This window comes from Pectinophora gossypiella, unplaced genomic scaffold (assembly GCF_024362695.1).
Source record: "Pectinophora gossypiella unplaced genomic scaffold, ilPecGoss1.1 Pgos_30, whole genome shotgun sequence".
In the NCBI taxonomy this organism is placed as follows: Eukaryota; Metazoa; Arthropoda; class Insecta; order Lepidoptera; family Gelechiidae; genus Pectinophora; species Pectinophora gossypiella.
The window spans coordinates 402,332-418,910 of NW_026063240.1; the positions used below are offsets into that span (position 1 = coordinate 402,332).

The window sequence follows — 16,579 nt, forward strand, 5'->3', positions numbered from 1 at the left end:
TTTATTCAACTAACTATTACATTACATACAGATAAAATCTAATTACTTACACCACATAATTAATATAGTACTACATGACTAGCTACGCTTTAAACTTGAGGAGGTAATTCGATAGACATTTATACGAACTTTAAGCCCAGTAATCAATCATAGTAATAAGGTAATACTCATTTTAGACAAAGAAACGGATAGGTAATCAGTTCGTCAACGAAATTATAACACCTACACTTAGTTTGTTTACTATTTAACGAGGGAAAATAATCCTTACTAATATTATAAATGCGAAAGTAACTCTGTCTGTCTGTCTGTCTGTTACGCTTTCCCGCTAAAACCTCTCAACCGATTTTGATTAAATTTGGCACAGACAATCTTTAGACCCTGAGAAAGAAAATAGGATACCTTTTATTGCGAAAAGAAGGGACGAAGAGATTGAAATAGGGGTTGAAAGTTTGTATGGGATATTTTAATTTTAAAATATAAATCCATGAAACTTTATATTTAAGCACTTGATAAAAAATAATTAAACATTTGTTCTAGCGTTGCTGAAATTTCGACCAGTGAGGGAGTGAAATGAGGGTTGAAAGTTTGTATGGGAGTTCGTCATTTTTGGGGATAAAACCACGAAACTTTATATTTAGGAACTTGATAAGAAATAAAAAAACAATTTGTTAAAGCGTTTTTGAAAATTCGATCTTTGAGGGGATGAAATAGGTGTTGAAATTTTTTATGAGGTTCGTCATTTTTCAAGATAAAAATATTAAATTTTGTGTTTAGGCACTAAATAACAAACAAAAAATCGTTTGTTCAAGCATTTTGAAATTTTTACCAGTATGGGGGTGAAATACGGGTTGAATGTTTGTATGGGTATTCGTCATTTTTGAAGATAAAACCATGAAACTTGGTACGTAGGTCTCTTAGGATGTGCAGAGTTTTTCAACAAACGGATTTTCCGAAATTCGAACGGAACGGAACGGATTCGGAACGGGAACTACGAAGCCAAACTTTTTGTATACAAAATATTAACCACTGAACCTAGGAACATGATATTTAGTAGTTTTGGGTGTATCAAGTTAAAAAAATTTGGCTTTTGTAGATAAAGTTCCTTTTAACGAATACTCTGCATCGCCGCCACTGCCGTCGGTCGTCGTTCGTCGTCGCGCACATTCGCCGAAGTGTGGCGGCAGTCAACGGCGCTGTCTTGTGGTGGGGGAGCGCACGTGGTGTATACGTGGCCTGCTCGCGAGTGTCGAGTCCAAACAATTTCTACATTTTAACAAATAATAACAAAATAGCAAACGTTGTGTACAAAAAAGTTTTAAATTAGGTCATTTTAAAATATTTTTGTACACAACGTGACGCTGACCCCTGTAAGTGTCTTGGACATAAGGGACCGATAAATATTCCTAGGTAATTTCTGCCACTCAATGGAATACATAGGTACTTTATAACGACTGTAAACAGATATTTTTTATTTTTTTTAAATATACCTACTTACTCTCTTTTAATCACATGCTATACCGTTCCTTTTATATAATCCTTAATATTCAAATTAAAAGTACGCAGACGAAGTCGCGGGTACCAGCTAGTTTAAAATAATTCTTAGCATTTTGAACACTTTTGATTCAGTAGTTTTTTTTATATGAATTTTTTTCGAAAAAATAAAACTTTAAATGGCTCTCCTGTAAAGTTCACAAAATGTCGCTTAAACCCATTTGCCTTTCAACCCTCGACATGTATTCTATAGAAAGCGTGCGGTGGGTACGGCCATGGAGTGAGCGGGGCGTGCGGCGGAGCGGGCCGCGACTGGGCGCATACGGTTACACGACGCCGCCAGTCGCTCCAGGGTCGCATCCACTCCGGGAAACCAAAAGCGTCGCCGGGCCTCCGCTTTCATTTTGTTTAGCCCAAAATGAGAACTATGATGTTCATCGCAGATTTGTTTCCGTAACGTCAAGGGAATAACTACCTTATGTCCACGCATAAGACACCCATTCTCATAAGCGAGCTCGAACCGACATAGAAAATAGGGTTTAATATCGACTTCGCTAACTTTGCGTGGCCACCCGTCAAGTACATAACGTCTGAAGCCCCGTCCACACGCTTGGTGTATGCCACAAATACCAAACACGACAAACAAAGTTCCAAACATCGACCACAATCATCAAACACAAACACTAGTCCACACGCTTAACGAACGTGTCAGTATTTTGTAGATCGACAAACATGGCGGACGACGAGCTTGTGGCAGCTATCACTTTCGGTTTGAATTATTTTTATTTTAAATTTAAACAAAATGAACTGAAAAGAAAAAGACGAAGGCGATGGTGGATGATAAAAATTCACAAAAATCATACAAGGTAAGTAGGTTAGAATAACTTAGTAATACAAATAGAGTACGATCATGATATATATATACAGGGTGTTAGTGACATCGTAACGAAAAAAAAAATGGAACGCCTATTTTATTGTACTAAAAATGATGGTGGGTGTTTTTCTTGTCGCAAATGTTTAATTAAGATTTTCAATTTTTACTGTGCCGCAATGTAAGTCGAACAACGCGCCACACAGACGCTAAACTTACGCGCGGCTACGTTACGCGTGCGTGATACGATGTTGATATCTAGGTAGGAGTTTTCATTCTCTTGTATTTAGATGCTTAGTGGTTCAACGTTTAAAAATGTTGTTTGTTGAAGTAGAACACCTACTGCCACGATTTTTCACGCACGGTACCTACCTACCAGTTATTAAAACGTTCCTAACTTATTAACAACTAGCTTTTGCCCGCGACTTCGTCCGCGTGGCGTGTTATATAAGAGAGAGATCTTTGTGTGTGTGGGAGTGCATATCAAATTTCAAGCATCTAACTTATGCAGTTTAGATTTTTTCATACAATTTTTTTCCCAATAACTCTCATTTTTCAAAATACAGCCAAAAATAAACTTTATATTTACTAAGGTATGCATGCATGCTAGATTGAATCAATTGATTGAATTGATTTTTTTTTAATTGATTGTTCATTGAGTTTTAATTTTAATACACACTTCCTCTCTTCCCTTCAACGTTGCTGTGCCCTACAGGGTCCATGTTTTAGTTCCTATGCCTATGTAACACCCCATTGTACTACATGGAATGCAATAAATAATTTAATTGAATTGAATTGAAAACATCTATCTTACGCGGTTTCGATTTTTTCATACAAATGTTTTTTTCCCGCTAACTCCCGTTTCCGTGGGAATTTTGCAATATCCTGTTGCAACTAAGGTTTAAGTTAACTAAAGTACCTGCATGCCAAATTTCAAGCGTCTAACTTAAGCGGTTTAGATTTTTCATACAAAAGGATTTTCCCGCTAATTTCCGTTCCCGTGGGAATTCCGGGAATTCCTTTCTTAGTGCACCTCTACGGTACCTAAGCTATGTCCCTTCCAAATTTCAAATGCCTACATTTAGCCGTTCAGGCTATGCGTTGATATGTCAGTCACTGAGTCAGTCAGTTTCTCCTTTTATTTAGATTTGATTTTTTCATACAAATGTTTTTTCCCGCTAACTACCGTTCCCGTGGGAATTTTGTAATATCCTGTTGCAACTAAGCTTTAAGTTTACTAAAGTACCTGCATGCCAAATTTCAAACGTCTAACTTGAGTGGTTTAGATTTTTCATACAAAAGGATTTTCCCGCTAATTCCCGTTCCCGTGGGAATTTCGGGAATTCCTTTCTTAGTACACCTCTACGGTGTCTAAGGTACCTGCGTGCCAAATTTTAAACATCTTACTTGAATGGTTTAGATTTTTCATACAAAAGGATTTTCCCGTCAATTCCCGTTCCCGTGGGAATTTCGGGAATTCCTTTCTTAGTGCACCTCCAAGGTACCTAAGGTACCTGCATGACAAATTTCAAACGTCTAACTTGAGTGGTTTAGATTTTTCATACAAAAGGATTTTCCCGCTAATTCCCGTTCTCGTGAGAATTTCGGGAATTCCTTTCTTAGTGCACCTCCACGGTACCTAAGGTATCTGCATGCTAAATTTCAAATGTCTAACTTGAGTGGTTTAGATTTTTCATACAAAAGGTATTTCCCGCTAATTCCCGTTCCTGTGAGAATTTTGGGAATTCCTTTCTTAGTGCACCTCTACGGTACCTATGGTACCTGCATGCCAAATTTCAAACGTCTAACTTGAGTGGTTTAGATTTTTCATACAAAAGGATTTTCCCGCTAATTCCCGTTCCCGTGGGAATTTCGGGAATTCCTTTCTTAGTACACCTCTACGGTATCTAAGGTAACTGCATGACAAATTTCAAACATCTAACTTGAATGGTTTAGATTTTTCATACAAAAATATTTTTCCGCTAATTCCCGTTCCCGTGGGAATTTCGGGAATTCCTTTCTTAGTGCTCCTCTACGTTATCTAAGGTACCTGCATGTCAAATTTCAAAAGTCTAACTTGAGTGGTTTAGATTTTTCATACAAAAGGATTTTCCCGCTAATTCCCGTTCCCGTAGGAATTTCGGGAATTCCTTTCTTAGTGCACCTCTACGGTATCTAAGGTACCTGCATGCCAAATTTCAAATGTCTAACTTGAGTGGTTTAGGTTTTTCATACAAAAGGATTTCCCTTCACTACTCTGCTCCTATTGATTGTAGCGTGATGAAAAGTATACTATGACCTGTCCAGGAGTGTGAAGAATAATTGTACCAAGTTTCATTAAAATCCGTCCAGTAGTTTTTGTTTCTATAAGGAACATACAGACAGACAGACAGACAGACAGACAGACAGACAGACAGACAAAAATTTTACTGATTGCATTTTTGGCATCAGTATCGATCACTTATCACCCTCTGATAGTTATTTTGAAAAAATATTTAATGTACAGAATTGACCTCTCTACAGATTTATTATAAGTATAGATAAAAACCCTACTCTTGCCTTACCTTAATTGTTATTCCTTCGGATGAAGTACCTAGGTAGGTACCCTAGAACATGTCACGTCACGTAGGTATGCAACATCGCGTTTCCTCCGCGGTAGGTAGGTATCACACGCACTCACAAACACAACACCTTGCTCTTTAATAAACATCAACAATCTTCCATACTTTTGCGCAGTAAATGGTCTATGATCTATCATCATAGTCGACACTACTCATTTACAGAATGAAACAAACACTCACAAACACGAAAAAAATATCCTCGAAAAACATCACGCGATTCGGGTCAAGCTTAGTATTCGACTGAGCGGAAGCGCGCGGCGGCGTTAGCGCAAAGCATCAAAGGCGCCGACTAAGGGCGCCGACGACGCACCGGCCGCGGCCGAGTCGAGCCGACGACTAGAGAGAGAGAGAGAAGTATGTTTATGGTGCAAGTGACAGAGAAAGAAATAGTATCTGTTCGTATGCCTACTTTATTGGCGAGCGTTGCCCTTGACCCGTGCGCCGGCTATTCACCTGCGCATAGCTGAAGTTGTAAATACGTTATTATTATTATTGATGACATTGATAAAATTTAATAATTAGTAATTTTTATTTGTTTATTTTAAACTAGCTTTTGCCCGCGACTTCGTCCGCGTGGCGTGTTATATAAGAGAGAGATCTTTGTGTGTGTGGGAGTGCATATCAAATTTCAAGCATCTAACTTATGCAGTTTAGATTTTTTCATACAATTTTTTTCCCAATAACTCTCATTTTTCAAAATACAGCCAAAAATAAACTTTATATTTACTAAGGTATGCATGCATGCTAGATTGAATCAATTGATTGAATTGATTTTTTTTTAATTGATTGTTCATTGAGTTTTAATTTTAATACACACTTCCTCTCTTCCCTTCAACGTTGCTGTGCCCTACAGGGTCCATGTTTTAGTTCCTATGCCTATGTAACACCCCATTGTACTACATGGAATGCAATAAATAATTTAATTGAATTGAATTGAAAACATCTATCTTACGCGGTTTCGATTTTTTCATACAAATGTTTTTTTCCCGCTAACTCCCGTTTCCGTGGGAATTTTGCAATATCCTGTTGCAACTAAGGTTTAAGTTAACTAAAGTACCTGCATGCCAAATTTCAAGCGTCTAACTTAAGCGGTTTAGATTTTTCATACAAAAGGATTTTCCCGCTAATTTCCGTTCCCGTGGGAATTCCGGGAATTCCTTTCTTAGTGCACCTCTACGGTACCTAAGCTATGTCCCTTCCAAATTTCAAATGCCTACATTTAGCCGTTCAGGCTATGCGTTGATATGTCAGTCACTGAGTCAGTCAGTTTCTCCTTTTATTTAGATTTGATTTTTTCATACAAATGTTTTTTCCCGCTAACTACCGTTCCCGTGGGAATTTTGTAATATCCTGTTGCAACTAAGCTTTAAGTTTACTAAAGTACCTGCATGCCAAATTTCAAACGTCTAACTTGAGTGGTTTAGATTTTTCATACAAAAGGATTTTCCCGCTAATTCCCGTTCCCGTGGGAATTTCGGGAATTCCTTTCTTAGTATACCTCTACGGTGTCTAAGGTACCTGCGTGCCAAATTTTAAACATCTTACTTGAATGGTTTAGATTTTTCATACAAAAGGATTTTCCCGTCAATTCCCGTTCCCGTGGGAATTTCGGGAATTCCTTTCTTAGTGCACCTCCAAGGTACCTAAGGTACCTGCATGACAAATTTCAAACGTCTAACTTGAGTGGTTTAGATTTTTCATACAAAAGGATTTTCCCGCTAATTCCCGTTCTCGTGAGAATTTCGGGAATTCCTTTCTTAGTGCACCTCCACGGTACCTAAGGTATCTGCATGCTAAATTTCAAATGTCTAACTTGAGTGGTTTAGATTTTTCATACAAAAGGTATTTCCCGCTAATTCCCGTTCCTGTGAGAATTTTGGGAATTCCTTTCTTAGTGCACCTCTACGGTACCTATGGTACCTGCATGCCAAATTTCAAACGTCTAACTTGAGTGGTTTAGATTTTTCATACAAAAGGATTTTCCCGCTAATTCCCGTTCCCGTGGGAATTTCGGGAATTCCTTTCTTAGTACACCTCTACGGTATCTAAGGTAACTGCATGACAAATTTCAAACATCTAACTTGAATGGTTTAGATTTTTCATACAAAAATATTTTTCCGCTAATTCCCGTTCCCGTGGGAATTTCGGGAATTCCTTTCTTAGTGCTCCTCTACGTTATCTAAGGTACCTGCATGCCAAATTTCAAAAGTCTAACTTGAGTGGTTTAGATTTTTCATACAAAAGGATTTTCCCGCTAATTCCCGTTCCCGTAGGAATTTCGGGAATTCCTTTCTTAGTGCACCTCTACGGTATCTAAGGTACCTGCATGCCAAATTTCAAACGTCTAACTTGAGTGGTTTAGGTTTTTCATACAAAAGGATTTCCCTTCACTACTCTGCTCCTATTGATTGTAGCGTGATGAAAAGTATACTATGACCTGTCCAGGAGTGTGAAGAATAATTGTACCAAGTTTCATTAAAATCCGTCCAGTAGTTTTTGTTTCTATAAGGAACATACAGACAGACAGACAGACAGACAGACAGACAAAAATTTTACTGATTGCATTTTTGGCATCAGTATCGATCACTTATCACCCTCTGATAGTTATTTTGAAAAAATATTTAATGTACAGAATTGACCTCTCTACAGATTTATTATAAGTATAGATATAGATTATTTTCCCTCGTTAAATAGTAAACAAACTAAGTGTAGGTGTTATAATTTCGTTGACGAACTGATTACCTATCCCTTTCTTTGTCTAAAATGAGTATTACCTTATTACTATGATTGATTACTGGGCTTAAAGTTCGTATAAATGTCTATCGAATTACCTCCTCAAGTTTAGAGCGTAGCTAGTCATGTAGTACTATATTAATTATGTGGTGTAAGTAATTAGATTTTATCTGTATGTAATGTAACAGTCAGTTGAATAAAAAACTTATACAAATCAGATCAATTAATTGGCGTAATGTGATTCTAGAAAGAGTTTTAATGTTAATAGATAGCTAGCTATAGCTATGTGTAGGTTCCTGTAGGAATGAGATATACCTGTTTAATAAAGACAGTTGCATCAAAATTTTATCATAAATTCCCTAAATTATGGCGCCTACCTACCCTCTAAGTTAGAAAAGTGATCAAATACTAACTTGAGGTCACTCAGTTTAAAAAAAAACATCGAAATCATTCCAGTAGCTATGGCGTCATGCGCTTCTTGACACGATCACGAAATCTAGATTTCCGCGGGAATGAGGTATTTTCCCGCCATAAAAAGTAGCCTGTGTCCGTGCCTAAGATCCTATCTTTAAATTAACCAAGTCTTATAAAATTCCGTTCAGACGTTAAGGCGTGAATGAGGCAAACTTTTAAAACAAACAATTAAAAATCACTAACCTAGTTTTCTGTCTACTGCCTACGCCTTAAGTACGATAGCATAAATATTAATAGGCCATATCCTTTTCTAGATTACTATCTATCAGCTAACTAAATTTCATCAAAATCCGTTGAGCCGTTTAGGCATGATAGACAAAACTCCCAGCAAAAACCATAAAAAAATCACTAACTCAATTCAGTTTTCTGCCTACTTCCTACCCCCTAAGTACGATGACGTGATCAATTTGATCGTACAACCGTTTGTAGATAACCAACTATTACCTTACTAAATTTCATTAAAATCCGTTCAGCCGTTTAGACGTGAAAGAGCAAAAGTCCCAACAAAAACGACTACAAATCACTAAATCAATTTAGTTATCTGCCAACTGCCTACCCCCTAAGAACGATGGCGTGATTATTTATAGCCTATGACCATTTCTAGGTTATCATCTATCACCATACCAAATTTCATCAAAATCCGTTGAGCCGTTTAGGCGTGAAAGAGTAACAGACAGACAGACAGACAGACAGACAGACAGACAGAGTTACTTTCGCATTTATAATATTAGTATGGATGTGCGTTCTATGCAGCTTAAAACACAATATGGGACTGAAAAAAATCTAATTTTTTTATGAATTTGGCGACAGGAAACTTCACTTGATACCTATCAACTCAAAGAAATACCTAGTATCTGTTCGTAATGCCTACTTTATTGGCGCGCGTTGCCCTTGATCCGTGAGGCTATTCACGTCCAAGTATCCATCAAGACAGATCAAACAAGCCCTAACTCGGAGGTCTTGCGTCCCAGGATCCTTTAATTATGTCTTAGAACCTTCTTGGCCTATGTGGTCCAGTGGTTGAGCGATGGGATGCGGAGGGTCCGGGTTCGTATTCCGGTGGGGACATATCACAAAAATCTGTTTATAAGGCCTTTGGTTGGGACGTTACAGGCTGATCACCTGATTGTCCGAAAGTAAAATGATCCGTGCTTCGGAAGGTACGTTAAGTCGTTGCTCCCGTCTACTAGGTACTTATGTAAGCACGTAGCCGTTACATGAATATTGTACACAGAACAGGATAGGTTTAATTAGTTCTTTACTGATGATTTAACAATGAGATTTAAAACCACGAATAACTTAGTACTTAGTACCTCGGTACCAACATGTAACAAGAAAAATAAGATCACTCCTCTCGGACAATTTTTTTCTTTGAACATGCCGACATTGCCTACGCGGCGGAGTTGCCGAACTATCGATAGGTAGATTATCAATTGTTGAACTTGAAAATTGTCTAAACTATCGAAAGTAGTGATAGTACATTTAGATCGATACTAGCGATAGTACCGATAGGTCTTGCTTTGTAATAATAATGGGTATTTATCTAAAAGATCTATCGATAGGTACCTACTATTGGTTTTTTTTAACTAGGTATCGATAGAATATGGATAGGCAACACTCTCGCGGAGTGTCCGCCCAATTCTAGACGCGATCTCGCTCGATTTTTGTGTAGCGAGGTTTTGCGTAGGTACTTACATACTAAGTTGGTGGATGGTTGACATAGTAGGTAACTAATTACCTAATCTGTGGTGGTTGTGTTAGTTGGTTGTTAGTTATTCTAATGACAACAAAGAATACAATTATTTACTGTTTCAACTGTTTTAGGTAGATAATGGCCCCGATTCCTATGAGTAAATGAATGAATAACCCGGTCGAATCAAAAAGGTATCTCGCTGGTATGCAAACCGTTTGACGTGTGCTGTCAACTTAATTCTGTCGGTTGTTTTAGATTTCTGCTTAAAATTGACGTGTATTCCATAAATTTTATGCCTGTTGATTATCCGTCCATTTAAGAATAAGAATAAAATAAATTTATAAATTTACGATAGACAGAGAAAGAAATAGGATCGGTTCGTAGTGCCTACTTTGTAGGCCGCGCCGCCGCCGCGCCGCCGCCGGCGTGCGGAGCGGGGCGCGCGGAGCGGGGCGTGCGGAGCGGGGCGCGCGGCGCGGTGCGTGTGGCCGTTGACCCGTTCGAGCAGCTGTTGTCTCCATTACATCGAAAATTTTCGATAATTTGTCATTATTGTTTTTTTTATTGAAATTTGGGTTCTATGCAGCTAAAAACACAATATGGAATTGAAAATAATTAAAAACAAAACTCAAAATTTCATGAATTTTGCGACGGAAAATTCCACTAGATATTAACTCAGAATCATGGTCTGAATCATCCCTCTCAGTATTCGTTACGATGTCACTAACACCCGGTATATCGTGGCCATATCATAGAATTGATCATTTCATGAAATAGAACAACATTCGTTGGCCACATCATGATGTGGTTTGGCCAGATCAATGAACACAAAACGTTTAACGATATGACCAACTAAATGCATGATTACTTCATGATATGGCCAAACGTTAGCGATCATATCGTAAAATAGTAACATTATCCACCGGTAGTGGCGCTGGTGTCGCTTTGTTTATGTTTTGCATAATGGCGGCGGACAATAATTATTCTTGTGTGAACGCGAATAATACGAATAATAATGAGCAAATACAAGATAAAAGTGCATTGAAGCAATGTTTTGACACTAAGGTGAAAAGAAAAACTCGTATTAACAGTAGACAGCAACTTTATTTTTATTTTTAGGTTATATGGCAAATAATGAAGGTCGAGTGACCACGCTACGTAAATCAATGGACTATTATTGGATTTCAAAATATGATATAATTAAAACTGCGAATGAAGAGATATTAATTTTAAAAAAGAAAAATATAGACGATCCTTTCTTTTTTTGACGTGACTTATTGTAGATATGCCGCAGATGCCATTAACTACTTGAAACAGGATTCTATTAAAACGCATAAATGTTTTTGTCAAAATTTAAATTATCATAATCCTTTTTTTTATAATTTTTACAAGGCATAACAGTAGGTTAGGGTGTATGTTTATCTTACACACGAAAAGTATACTGAATGATGACCAATGGCATGAAATTGTGTCAAAAAATATGACGACGACTTCAAAGCGAGATGCAGTTACGGCGTATATGTCAACTACATCAACACTCCGTTAATCGAAAATGACTTTTTAATTTTTAATTGACTTTTAAACATTTTTGTACTTTGTACTAGAGTAATACGTACATTATTTCCTACCTTATTTCGCGTTTTTATTACACCACTTATCATGGACACCCTACATTAATGATATGGCCAAACGTGGATGGAAATATCATTAAACGTTGACGTTTAAACGATATGGTCAGTTGAAGTTGGCCATTTCATGAAATGGTCAATTCTATGATCTGGCCACGACAATATTATATTAACCTCTCATATGCCGAGATACCAGACACAATAGATTTTACATTGTGTCTGGTCGAGATCCGCGTTCCGGCGTTCGAAAGATTAATTATTCAATGTAGGTATTAATTGATTCAAATTCACGTTTGTTTTTTTGTTTTAGAGAATTTATAGAAGAAAAAATTAATGAGCTGCTTTATGAACCATCAGGACAGTTTCACAACTTTTGTCGTATGAGTTTTGCAGATTTTGAATATTTGCCAAACAAAATATCACCTCTAATTTCGAAGCAAGATACTGACTTCAGAGACGCCATACCAGCTAAATATCGTCTAGCAATAACATTAAGATTCATTGCATCTGGTGACAGTTATAAAAGTTTACACTATTTATTCAAAGTATCCTCCCAAATCATCTCAAAAATCATACCTGAAGTCTGCAAAGCTATTAACCAAGTTCTGAGGGATGAAATAAAGGTAAGGCTTTTTTTGTTTCAGTTTATTAAAATACCGTCAATTTTTATAATAATATATTTATTTCTATTTTTACATAATATGCGATAACTGTTACCGTAAAAAATAATAATATAGTATTATTCATTTATTATAGTTATCAAAGTCTTCGTACGCTTTAAGTTATGCTCCATTAATAATATTTGTTCGTGTTTGTGGTGCAATTAATTCGTCTGATATAATTTTAATGGGGGGAGTAGTATAATTTGTTAAGTCCGGTTGGGAGATATAATGGGATTGAATGCTTTGAAGACTTGATGGTTCGTTTTCTGCTGGCGATTTAACTGCTGTTTCATAATATGACATTCGGGAAGTGGATGATTGGCGTGAAGTCGGTGGTTCAGAGTACGAGGTTGGGGAAGGCGATGGACGGTTGAGATATGGGGATGTATTTGGAACAGTTTCGGAATAGGGTGTCTGGGGGGTGGGCGGCCGGTTTGGCATTGATGAAGTAACGCGCAATTGGTATGGGACTGAATGATAGGAAGATATGGTTTGATACCTCTGTTTCTCCTTAATTCTATTAACAAATAAAGTGTCTATGTCATACATCATCAGTTTTCTGTCATCAGGAGGCAGTTCTCGCAACTTTTGGGTTAACAATTTCCCATATAGTTCGCAGTCATCTTGTTCCGTTACTGGTGGTTGATTTTCTTTTTGCCTTTTGGCTAACATATTAGTTAACTGCCCAAAAGCCGAAGACATCTGCCGTTCCACTATATCGTTAGCAGGACGACGACGGGACTTTGGTGGTTTTGGTGTTGATAAGTGCCCTAAATCACTGCCACCTACGTTTTCTCCTTCTTCCGCTGAAGCTGCACTTTCATCTGGCATGTTTTCTTGTGATGACCCCTCCTAAAAAAAATAAAAGTTTTGTTTATTATCGTTGTATTTCACTTTGTTTAATTTTTTATTTCAGATGCCATCAACGAAAGATGCTTGGATGAATATTGAAAAAGGATATAGAAGCAAATTTCCGCACTGTCTGGGTTCCATAGATGGCAAACATATTCTTATAGAAAATCCACCTCATAGCGGAACGGAGTATTTTAACTATAAGAAAACATTTAGCATCGTTCTTTTGGCGTTAGTTGATGTCAATTACAAATTTATATTTGCAGATATAGGATGCCAAGGGAGAATAAGTGATGGTGGCGTTTTTAATAATTCGTTACTATGGCAAAAGATCTCTAGAAACGAAATAGATTTTCCTACACCATGCCCACTTCCTGGATCGAACATAGATGTGCCGTATGTTTTCATAGGCGACGGCGCTTTTGCATTAAGTGAGCATGTTATGAAACCTTACCCAGGCCAGCATAACGTCGGTTCACCAAAAAGAATATTTAATCAAAACTTATCGAAAGCTCGGGTGGTAGTAGAAAACACATTTGGAGTTTTAACATCAGTATTTCGAATTTTTCGTCGCCCAATTGATTTAGATCCGAGTACTGTATCACAAATTACAATGACCTGTGTGCTAATACACAACTTCCTAAGGAAAAATTCCCCAGAAAGATATACCCCTGCAGGAACTTTTGACGTAATTGATGGAAATGGCCAACTAATTACACCTGGATCTTGGCGAAACTACCAAAGTTGTTACAATGCAATTCAGGATGTTCCAAACATACCCCGTAGGTCAGCCGTGCACGCCAAACAGATAAGAGAGGAATTCACTTCATATTTTTGTAGGTTGACATAGTGTTTTTCTACTACTACCTACATCAATGCTATAGGTCCTTCCATTATGATTTGTAGTAATAGCTGGAGTACTCACATTAAAGTGCATATTACTAAGTTCATAATATTAGTTAGCAAAGAAAGTTGGTAGTGTATATCTATTTTGATACAATATACAGCTATTTGTTTAAATAAACCACTAAGAAAAATATTTATAGTTTTACTTACCTCTGTATTTATATTATTCGTGCTTGTATACACTGGCCCCAAAAATGATTCCATTAGATCATAAGCAAACCATATGGGTTTGTAGATATCGTCTGCTCCTAAAATTTATACAAGACAAGTAGTGTTTGAAAAGTACGAAAAGGATTCCATGTAATAATAAACAGTCAAACAAAACTAACCTGCACCAGAACGAATCGAGTCTTGTTTCTTTTTGAAGTGTCTCCTGAATGTAGCCATTAATATTTCTTTTTTAATTTTTAATTCTTTCACATTTTTATTCAATATTACACCGATGCGGGTCCACGCATCGTTGACCTTCTGCCTTTTGAATTCCAAATGCATGGCTCATTTTGATATGCTTCTAAGAAACAAAGAGTTATATCTTGTGACCAATCGGACATGTTAACGCGCCAAAAACAGTTCTGCTGACAATTTGGTATCGAAGCGACACATCCACCCTCCGTAAGTTCGCGCGCGACACTGAACGTTTACCAAGCGTATGGAAACACCGCGAACTGTTTGCCAAACAGCCTTTGATCTGTGAAGAAAAACCGACACCGACCCCGAACAGCGGCAAACACAAATAGGAATAGACAAACACATACAAACAGCCATCCACATGTTGGTGTTTGCCGTTTGTTGTTTGCAGTTTGCCATTGTTTGCCAAGCGTGTGGACGGGGCTTGACACGCTGCAGAATGCGATCGTTCGTTGTCTCGTGACGCATCTTTTCCGCTGTGACCGGCAGGCTCCCCTCCAATACAAAATTGACGTAAGCGGCGCGCTCCTCGCAGGCTTCGCTCTCTCCCCGCGACTCCTCATCCCCCGCGCCTATTGATGCTCGGGAAAGATAATCAGCTGTGTTATTGGCACTTTTTACGTACTCTATTACGTAATTATACGCAGATAAAAACATTGCATACCGTTGTAGCCGGTTTGCTGATACTTCGGGAATGCCGCGGTGTGGGCCGAAAATGCTGATTAAAGATTTATGATCCGTTCTCAACACGAAAGGGTCCGCCCTGCCATATATAAGTATTGGTGGAACCGTTTCATACCAAAAATTATAGCAGTGGCTTCCTTTTGTATCTGAGAATATTTTTTCTCAGCCGCGATTAAAGTTCTCGAAGCAAACGAGATAGGTCGTTCGACATTGTTGCTATCGCACTGTGACAATACTGCACCTAACCCGGTTGGTGACGCGTCAACCGTTAGAATTATTTTCGCATCGGGATTGAAGTGCGTGAGCACCTGATCAGACGCTAGCTTATGTTTAATGGTATCGAAGGCACTCTGGTGTTCCGAACTCCACTCCCACTTAGTGTTCTTATTTAATAACGCATACAATGGGCTCAATATAGAAGATGCATCCGGGACAAAACTGCGATAATAATTAACCCACCCTAGAAATGATTGTAATTGTGCTAATTTTTTTGGATTAGGAACTTCAATGACAGCTTTAATTTTTTATTTTTTTCCGGTGACTTTCTGATGCCATCCTTATTTATTATGTGGTCTAAGTAATGAATTTCCTCCTTGAAAAAATCACATTTATTTTTTTGTAAAATGAACCCGGCTTCCTCTAAACGTTTTAAAACGGCTAATAATCTTTCTCTATGCTGTTTTGTTGCTGCCTGTTACCAATATGTCATCTAAAAAAACCATAGTCCCGTCTAAGCCTGCTAACACGCATTCCATCGCGCGCTGAAAAATTGCCGGAGCGCTCGACAGTCCGAAAACCATCCTAGTGTACTGAAACAACCCACGGTGTGTGTTTATATACGTCAGACTTTGTGAGGACTCATTTGAAGGGAACTGTAAATAAGCCATAGATAAATCAAGTTTTGTGAATTGTTCACCTCCGTGTAGTCTCGAGAACAATTCCTGCACAGTTGGTAATGGATACGTGTCTATAATTAACTGTTTATTTATGGTAACCGAATAATCCGCACAAATTCTGACTGTACCATCCTTCTTTAACACCGGTACTATCGGTCAAGCATAGTCGGCATGCTCAACGGGTTTCAACACTCCTAACTTTACCAAACGATCAATTTCGTTATCAATTTTCCCTTTAATGCGAAAGGCACGGGTCTAGGCTTAAAGAACACAGGATTAGATTCCGGCTTTAACTTCAAATTTACTTGGTACTTGTTAAAACAGCCTAATTTATCAGAGAATAAATTGGGAGATGTACCCTCCAGATCATCAGTGAATTTATCATCCAAATATGCACAGTAAAAATTAGAGGCCGGTGCGAGTTCTAATTTGAAAACGCGTATGAAGTCTCGCCCGAGGAGGGGAGGGCCCCCGCCGCGCACCACGAACAGGTCGAGCTCGCGCGACTCACCGCCGTATGATACAGGTACCCGCGCACTGCCTATTGTTTCGATCGCACTACCCGTATAACTTAATATTTTTTTACTGGTTGGTGATAATGGTACTTCTTTGAAATATGCATTGTATGTATTTTCCGAGATAACGCTAACTGCCGAGCCA

At 38.0% G+C, this 16,579-nt stretch overlaps 1 protein-coding gene across 1 annotated transcript; it reads left to right on the forward strand.

The window, feature by feature from the left end:
- Positions 1-2,307: 2,307 nt before the first annotated feature.
- On the forward strand, positions 2,308-14,918 carry LOC126380871 (uncharacterized). Its single transcript, XM_050030452.1, has 4 exons — positions 2,308-2,357; positions 11,822-12,134; positions 13,090-13,456; positions 14,731-14,918. The coding sequence occupies exons 1-4, from the start codon at positions 2,329-2,331 to the stop codon at positions 14,916-14,918; spliced, it is 897 nt and encodes a 298-aa protein (XP_049886409.1). The 5' UTR covers positions 2,308-2,328.
- The last annotated feature ends 1,661 nt before the right edge of the window (positions 14,919-16,579 follow it).

Coding starts and splice junctions, on each gene's coding strand:
- LOC126380871 (XM_050030452.1), top strand. CDS start 2,329: ATGATAAAAATTCACAAAAATCATACAAG. Junction 12,135..13,089: donor TTCTGAGGGATGAAATAAAG/GTAAGGCTTTTT, acceptor TTTTTATTTCAG/ATGCCATCAACGAAAGATGC. Junction 13,457..14,730: donor CGACGGCGCTTTTGCATTAA/GTGAGCATGTTA, acceptor TGTTGTTTGCAG/TTTGCCATTGTTTGCCAAGC.